General features: G+C 37.7%; 2 protein-coding genes across 2 annotated transcripts; both read left to right on the top strand.

The window, feature by feature from the left end:
• The first annotated feature begins 286 nt into the window (after positions 1-286).
• On the top strand, positions 287-4616 carry LOC113344863 (transcription factor MYB3R-3-like). Its single transcript, XM_026588757.1, has 9 exons — positions 287-426; positions 594-792; positions 1128-1179; positions 1922-1979; positions 2345-2439; positions 2528-2631; positions 2739-2867; positions 3112-4124; positions 4246-4616. Exons 2-9 carry the CDS (start codon positions 629-631, stop codon positions 4257-4259), a joined length of 1629 nt encoding a protein of 542 aa, XP_026444542.1. The 5' UTR covers positions 287-426; positions 594-628; the 3' UTR covers positions 4260-4616.
• An 826-nt stretch (positions 4617-5442) lies between these two features.
• LOC113345028 (glucan endo-1,3-beta-glucosidase-like) lies at positions 5443-8085 on the top strand. The gene is made up of 3 exons (XM_026588885.1): positions 5443-6596; positions 7114-7501; positions 7616-8085. Exons 1-3 carry the CDS (start codon positions 5538-5540, stop codon positions 7642-7644), a joined length of 1476 nt encoding a protein of 491 aa, XP_026444670.1. The 5' UTR covers positions 5443-5537; the 3' UTR covers positions 7645-8085.
• The last annotated feature ends 1007 nt before the right edge of the window (positions 8086-9092 follow it).

Raw genomic sequence — 9092 nt, 5'->3', positions numbered from 1 at the left:
TCTCTCCGGTTACTCCGAATATCGACAGATTTGTTGACCAAATAGTATTTGCATCTATTGATTGTTTGTTAATATAGGAGCCATAATCCTTATTCTCACAATACATTTGTTTTTCGTGTGTCATCGATGCATGATGACGCTAGTCATGTTTTTTACACGAATCGTCAGAACGGCAGTTTTTGCAAAACGTAGTACCGCCGTCAGGGTCATAAGACTCATATAAAAAACGGTGCCCCGGAAAAATAAAAAAGTGTCCAAAATTAGGTTGAATTAACGGACACCTCTTTTCATATTCTCTCAGTTTCTCTCTCCTTTTTTCTTTACTTTCAACGGGCGATAATTTTTTGAAAGAAGAAGAAGAAACCCTCTTCACCATCAGCGATTTCCCCCAATTTTCCTCTCCATCTCCCGCCATTAATTCTCCAGGTAATTATTTCACTTCACTCTCGGTTTTCAGTTATCAATTCCTTGTTTCAGAATTTTCAACGGTCGAATTTCGAAAATTGGGGATTTTTCTTTTTGGAGAATTTTCGATTGATGATTTTTCAGTTGTTTTTAGGGTTTTGCCTAATTGATTCGTGGTAATTGGTTAGGGTAATTGACAGATGAATCAGAGAAGGTAGTAGATATGGATGATGATGCTGAGATGATGGTGGATGTGGATGTCGAAGTGCGTTGTTTAGAGAATAAGCAAGAAACACCGAATTCGAGTTCTTCTGTTTCTGATGAGGAAGAAGAAGATCTTAATTGTACTAGTAGTAGTCTCTCGGTCAGGTCGGCTTCGTCTAATCGGTAATGATCTTTGTATTTCTTCTTCCGTTTTAGTTGAATTTAATGGAATTTTGATTCTGCTTTTCCCAATTCGTCTAACATATTGAATCATCTGGTGCTGAAGTAAGCTGACTGTGAATGAAATTCGTTGTATGATACTGTGTTAAATGAAATATGATGCTGGTTTGTTGGGATTGTCTAAGTTCCAACTGGTTTAGTTTTGAAGCTGAAAAGGGTTATAGAGATTAGTGATTAGGTTAGCGGGAAAAGGAATTTTGTATGATGAAATTGCTTTTTGTTTTGGGTCATTTCTGGATGAAAATTTTGATTTAAGGGGATTTGGTGGTTTTGTGTAGGAGAATCAGTGGTCCTATAAGGCGAGCAAAGGGTGGTTGGACTCCTGAAGAGGTGAGGCTTCTGTTGAATAAGCATCTTATAGTTCATCTACTGGCCAAACTTAGAAACTGTTAGCTCGAGCTGCACAGTTTTCTTGATAACCTTAATGTTGATAATTAGTACTCAATGATTGCATAGTTAATACAGATTCGGATTCTAATGATGCCTTTTAGGGTAAGCTCTTTAAGTTTTTTATTGTTACTAAGCTACTGGCCAATATTGAAATCATTAGCTCGAAGGTGCAGTTTATTCTGTTTAATGACTTGTTTATATGCAGCATGGATGCGCTTGAACTCACTGTTTTTTCATAATTGTCCGTTTAAATTATTGCCTTTCCACTCATATTACACAGTTGGCATCGTTATGTTAAGTATTGAGCGAACACTTAGAATTATCGCTACAGGATGTGAAGTCGTAGTTCATATTGGGACTCTAATTATGACTTTGGGATAAGCTCTTAATTTTTTTTTGTTAATTATCCACTGGCCAATTTTGAAATCGTTAGCTCGGAGCACACAATTTTCTTGTATTTTATATAGGTCAGGGATGTTTGAACATACTTAAAGCCGCAGTTAATTCCGCGTCGGACATTAATATTACGGGGATTTTTTTATTTCATTTATATGCAGCATGGATGTGCTTGAACGTATTATTGTTTTTTAATTGTCTGTTTAATTTATCTGCCTTTCTACTCATATTGCACAGTCGGCATTGCTACAGTAAGTATTGTACTAACATTTATAATTGTCTACAGGATGAAAAGTTGAGGAAAGCTGTTGAATCTTTCAAGGGAAAAAATTGGAAGAGAATAGGTTGGTTTGTTTCTTGTGTTTAGAATGTTTTTATCTGTGTCCATAGTGTATCAGAAGTTATTTTTAGTTGGCAAGACGTAGAAAAGTAGACCAGTGAAGCATTTTAGTCGGAAATGTATATACATGTAGACACATACGTATGCTGATCTCATACAATGCAATTTTCTTCTCAGTCCTGCTTTTCAGTTATGAAGCTTTGGAGTAATGCAAGTCAAAAAAGACTATTTTCTTTAAATTCCAAATTTTTTACCATTCAAAGAAGATCTGATTTAATTACCATATTATGGATTAGTTCTAACTAGGCAGTTTTTAGACTCTGATTTGTGAACCTACGGGTTACTAATATTGATCATGTATCTATGCAGCTGCTAGTTTACCTCATAGAACAGAAGTGCAATGTCTGCATCGATGGCAAAAGGTTCTTCATCCGGACCTGGTTAAGGGACCTTGGACCCTAGAGGTTTGACGCCAAGTCCGTTCTTTAGCTCTAACAGTTCTCAGGGAGCTTCCAATTAAACTTACGTCTTGCTTTCTCATGTTTCCTTCAGGAAGATGATAAAATCATGGAGTTGGTCTCGAAGTATGGACCCTCAAAATGGTCCCTTATAGCAAAAGAGTTGCCAGGTCGCATAGGAAAGCAATGTCGAGAAAGGTAACCACAATGAGCTGTTAATATATTGCAACTAGGTTGTATTCAGCTAAGTGGTCATTCATTGCGTACTGTCAGATAGTCATGGAAATTAATATGTGCAATTTCAGATGGCACAACCATTTAAACCCGGAGATCAAGAGAGATGCTTGGACCGTGGAGGAAGAAGTTGCACTCATGAATGCCCACCGTTTATATGGGAACAAATGGGCGGAAATAGCAAAGGTTTTACCTGGGAGGTACTACTTCGGAACTTTCTGCACAAATATTACTTGACTCGACATTATCTCCCTCCCTCCCTCCATCTAGGAAAGAATATATTGAAGAGTGAGGGATTTCCCTACTAATGTCTATAGTTTTCAATCCAGATTGCTGATTGATAAACCTATAAATGAATGACTATTTAGTTGTTAACATTATGACATGGATGTTTCTGTTCTTCTCAAATTCACGTTTTGTTAAACACGTGGTCTTTCTATCCAGGACTGATAACGCGATAAAGAATCTCTGGAATAGCTCTTTGAAGAAAAAGTTAGATTTTTATCTATCTAGTGGACAATTACCACCACTTGGTCCAGTTCTGAAGACCGAGGATTACGCCCTAGCTATGTCCAGATCACCAGATGCAGGAAACTCCATTGTATATCTTGATGAAGGGTTTAACACTGGTACACAGTGTTCCTTGGAAAAGGATGATTCGCATAAATTTGGTGAGGGTACTATGGTTCTGGTACAGCCCTCGACCCCTGAATTCTTGGATAGGGAGGTTCCAACAGGTGTACTGGCAATTGAATCCAGCAACTCTGATGATATTGAAGGCAAGCAACTGGCATCAGAAAATTATTATAGCTGTAGCAAATCATTTTCAACACCAAACTCAGTCCAATATAGAAGCAATGCAGTTGCTGATCCAGAGAAAAACATTGCTGCAACCACGTTGCAAATGGCTGTTCCAGTCCCCAGTCCTTCTCTGTTTGAAATGTCAGACTCTAACTCAGTTTTGTCACCTAGCAGTTTCTTAACTCCACCACGCATTAGAAATAACGGTTTGGACTTGCATAGTGCGGAGTCTATTTTGAAGAATGCTGCTAAGAGCTTCCAAAACACTCCCTCCATACTAAGAAAAAGAAAGCGAGAAGCTGGTGGTACTCCAAATAGGAATGTGCAAGCAAATGGATTAACAGATGAAGATAAGTTACATTCACTCGAAACAGAAACAATGGAGAGTTGCAAGGAGACACCTGGGTCTTTGGAGAGTAACAGTTCTACTGGTCGTGTTAATAGTACTATTAAGCTGTTTTATACTAGGAAGAAGCATCATCCGTACAGATCAAGAGTAGAACGACCTGATGCTTGCAAGTCTTTAGAGAAGCAACTAGATTCCACATTAGATGGTGTTAGCATTGGTGATAGCCAATATGAATCAATGAAATCAGCCTCAGATCACCAAGGGAAGTCCACAAACAAGGAAGACGGACGCGACCCACTCCAAAACTGTGAGTAGTTTCTGGCTTTTAGTATAGCGTTAAAATCTAGCAGCAGAATTCAACTCCTCTATTCACAAGTATCTTTTCATTTCCATACATAGCTTAATTGATTTTTCTTCTTGTGTATTAGCTGTAGCAAGTTGATTTCAATCTCAAAAATAAAGGGAGAAGACATCTCAGCGTAGAAACTAAAACTTCGATGCATAAAGCTCTGTAAATTGGAAACAGTAACCTGCAAAACTGCACATAAGTCGAGCGTATTCTAACACATTCATATTGTTTCACATATTGCCGTGTTAATGAGATTTTTAGTAATTTTTTTTTTTTTGACACGAGATTTTTAGTAATATTGGCCTCGTCGTGTTCATGTAAAAAGATTGTTATTAAGGAATTGGATGCAAATGTAACTGTACGGAATAAGGAAACTATTCAAGCGATTTAGTTGTGGCAAATGTTACTGGGCATTATTGATGATGTACAGAAATTCCCTTCCATTTTGACGAGTCGAAACTTTTACTATTCAAATTTGTCGGTGTGATTCGATGAGTTTCTTTTTACTATTCAATGTTTATTCGTTACAACATCTTTGTCTGTGCAAAATATCGAGTCTATGCACAAATTGTGGAATTTTCACCAACAACTTCCATTTTGTCGTGTTAAGTTGTTAACAGATGAACTCGAGTTCTGTCCGACTCAGTCCATTATGTGTGTCAATGGCTGTTTCAAGTTATGCTCGACTCGGTCCATTGTGTATGTTAAAAGATATATTGCCTTCTTTTTCACTGCACTTCCCTTCATATGATCTCAAGTTCTGCTTGACTCAATCCATTACATAACAGATGGTGTCGCATTCTGTTTGACTCAGTCTCGAGTTCTGCTTGACTCGGTCCATTCTGTATTTTAAAAGATGAACTCGAGTTCTAGTTAACTCAATAATATACGATTTAGATGTCCGTTGCCGGATAATCTCGGGTTCTGTGTCTTTTGTCTCCATTTAACAATTTCTGAATCATATTTGAGTCAGACATGATAGATATAGTTGAGTCAGACATCATAAATGCAACGGTCTGAATCTGAGTCAGCTCCGAGTAAGATTCCAAGTTTCCAGCCTTGGACTGACCACCTTTATGTGGATTGCCAACCAACGTTACAACGCGTGCTGTTTTAGCTGACTCAAACCCCATTAATGAATCAGATATTTGCCTTGTCTGCCTTTATAATATTCTGACACGAGTCTGAACAGAAAATAAGACTATTCTAAAGAAACGTCTTTATTAATTGTACGCAAACGTCTTTTTTTTTTTCTGATTCCTTTCCTCTATAATATCACCCCACCACCACCAGTTTCCCCCGTACCTCTCCATCTTCCACCTCCTCTGTCTCACCTCTTTGTTTTCTTCTTCTCTCTGTAAAAAAAATACCATGGCGATAAGAGCCAATAAACCCTTCCTCATCCCTTCACTTTCCATCATACTTCTTCTGAGCATAATCCAACTCGCAACATCTCAATACACAATTGGTGTTAACTATGGAATGGTTGCAGATAATCTCCCACCACCATCAGCAGTGGCTTCATTTCTTCAATCAAAAACAAATATCGATAGAATCAAACTCTTTGATGCAAACCCGGATGTGCTTAGAGCTTTTGCTAACACCAACATTTCTGTTACTGTGAGTATAGCTAATGGCTACATCCCTGATCTTACTGATTTACAGAAAGCCAAAGAGTGGGTTTCTGCAAATGTTGTTCCTTTTTACCCACAAACTAAAATCATTAGAGTTTTAGTTGGTAATGAAGTTATGTACTGGAAGGATAAGAAACAGATTGCTTATCTTCTTAGAGCCATGGAGTCTGTTCATACAGCTTTACAAGATCTTGGGCTAAACAAGATTCAAGTTTCTACACCTCATGCCCTAAACATCTTATCAATTTCTGATCCACCAAGTGCAGGGCAATTCAAGCCTGTGTATGATACTCATATCATAAAACCAATTCTTGAGTTTCATAATAGAACTAAATCTCCTTTCATGGTATGTCCATATCCTTACTTTGGGTTCAATGACGTGACATTAAACTATGCAATTTTCAAATCAAACCCAGGTGCAGTGGATAAGAACACTGGGAAGAGGTATATGAACATGTTTGAGCAATTACTTGATGCTACTCATTCAGCTATGAAGAGAGTTGGGTTTGGTGATGTTGAGATTGTTGTTGCTGAAACTGGATGGCCATCAATTGGTGGTGAAAATCAACCAGCTGTGAGTGTTGAGAATGCTTTGTCTTACAACGGGGGTGTTGTTAAGTTTGTGAATTCAGGGAAAGGTACTCCATTGATGCCTAATAAGAAGTTTGAGACTTACATTTTCTCATTGTTTAATGAGAATCAGAAACCAATGGGGGTTGCTGAACAGAACTTTGGTTTGTTTAAAGCTGATTTTACTCCTGTTTATGATGTCGGGATCTTGAAAACTGGTGATCAGGTATGAATTCTACTCTAGCCCATTGTTTTTGATTTTTCATTTTCTTTGTCAGTTCTTTTTCTTTGTGTTCACATAGAGATTCTCAGAGCTTTTACTAGTTCACAGCTTTTACTGGTTCCAATGCCTTGCTGGTTTAGGATAAAGGTATTTTTAGACCAGAATACCCCTTGAAATGTAATAAATTACGAACTTGGTATTAGCCAAAATGTATAAATATAGGGCTAGCACAGAAGGTTATTTTGGTCATTTGATATGTTTCTAGCCTGTTCATGTAGAAGAATATTAGCTTGGACCATTGTCTAATGTGAGGAACAGCTGGTGGCAACATTGAATGTTTGGGGCCCACCTGAGTTGAAAATGTGGGACCTACTTAGTAACATGTTAGAGGATCTGGGCCGTTGATTGCATGTTCAAAGAAAATGATTGATTGTTTTTTGTCTGATGAATTTGGATGGATGTGATTAAATAATGTTTTGTCATCTAAAATGGATGGATATTTTGTGCATCTGATGTTCAGAGTGCACCTCCATCTACTACACCTGTGACCCCAACACCGACACCAGTAGTTACACCGGCACCAGTGGACTCTCCGACGCCAGTGGCACCAGTTACCCCAGCACCTGTTGATTCTCCAACCCCAACCACACCCGCACCAGCAGATTCCAAACAATGGTGTGTACCAGCAGGGGATGTCAGTGACGAATTCTTGCAGCATAACATAGATTACGTGTGTAGCTTGGGTTCAGTTGGTTGTCAACCTATTCAAGACGCTGGTGCTTGCTTTGACCCGAACACAATCCGGTCGCACGCATCATTTGCCATGAATGCTTATTATCAAACATTCGGTCACGAACCTATCAATTGCGATTTCACCGGTACCGGAATTGTTGTCAACACCGATCCCAGTAAGTGTTCGCCACCTACATTTTAGGAAACCGGCAATATCTCAAAATATTGTAGCAGCATTTTAAAGCGCGTTTTTGGTCTCGATATACTGAATTTCGGTTCTTGCATTGCAGGTTACGGTACATGTGAATATGAATGTTGAGAATGGGAAGTTTGATATTGGATTCGAGGTGTTGGATTTCTTAATCAAGAAAAAGTAATTAGAGACAGATTTAATGTTAAGTTAAGCTTTAGAGTTAAGTAATACTTTAAATACTTTGTGTTTTGTGTTTTTGGCTTTGAGTAAAGAGAGATCTTAGATAGTGTTATTATGGGCACATGGCACATGGTTTGTGGTGTAGAGAAGAAGGAAAGAATGTGACCATTACTGCACCAAACGGCTAGTTCTGAACTATGTACCCCTCAACGGCTAGTCTTGCTTCTTTTTGGGAACTGATTTGGGGTTATTACTCTATGCATCATGGGATTTGATTCATCTTTTAATCTTTTTAGTTATTATTATACAAGTATATAAAGTATTTGAGTTGCTTCTTAGTATTATAAAGTATTCAAGTTAATGCGAATTATGTCATTATTTTATCCATCCCATCCTTCTTAATTCAATCGCAAATCCGTAAAATTCCTTTCAATTCTTTGGATCTTGGCTGGATCATAAAGATTGCAGAAAGATCATATCTGAATGTTGGAGAAAGAATCTCACTGGTTCCGGTTAAACTACATCTCAGAATATGGAACAAGGAAGTCTATGGTAACAATAAGACTAACATTGAAAAATGCAAGCAGCATCTCCACTGGTTACACAACAACTAATTCAGAGCTGACAGAAGTCAAGCTGTAAAATTAGCCAAACAGAACCTCAGGGATTGGCAAGATACTGAAGAAAAATTTTGGAAGATTAAAAGCAGGGATCAATTCATAAAACTTGGAGATCAAAACACAAGCTACTTCCATAGAGCTACCAAGTGCAGAACAAGAAGAAACAAGATTGGTGTCTTCCAAGACTATAAAGTAGACTGGATTACTGACTATCAAGAACTAAAAAACTACTTCACTCAACATTTCTCCAGAATGGCTACTGCTGAACACACACTCATTAACCCAGAAATTATCAACCTAATCCCCACCACTATCAGCACAACTGATAACAGAATACTCAACAGAATCCCAGATCACAATGAAGTTAAAGCCATTATTTTCAGTATGGTAAAAGACAAAGCTCCAGGACCTGATGGCTTCCCACCTAACTTCTTCCAAGTCAATTGGGAAATACTCGGAGAAGACATTGCCAAGATGGTTATTACTCTATGCATCATTGGATTTGATTCATCTTTTAATCTTTTCAGTGATTATTATACAAGTATATAAAGTATTTAAGTTGGGTTCTTATTATTCTATTGATTGATGTGGTTGCATTTTTGCTTGTTTGGTTCAATTTGATTATGGTTGATGGGAGTTTTGTCATTATTTTATAGGACCTAAAAGACTGCTCTCAAATATTGGTTTCTTTTGTATGGAATCGGATTCATTTTATGTGCACTTCGTATAATATTAATCAGAAAATCAATTCACTTCTGTGATGCTTTCCAATGA

Source organism: Papaver somniferum, unplaced genomic scaffold (genome assembly GCF_003573695.1).
Source record: "Papaver somniferum cultivar HN1 unplaced genomic scaffold, ASM357369v1 unplaced-scaffold_80, whole genome shotgun sequence".
NCBI lineage: Eukaryota > Viridiplantae > Streptophyta > Magnoliopsida > Ranunculales > Papaveraceae > Papaver > Papaver somniferum.
The sequence above is the reverse complement of the archived record's forward strand: the minus strand, read 5'-3'. Positions and strand labels throughout refer to the sequence as shown.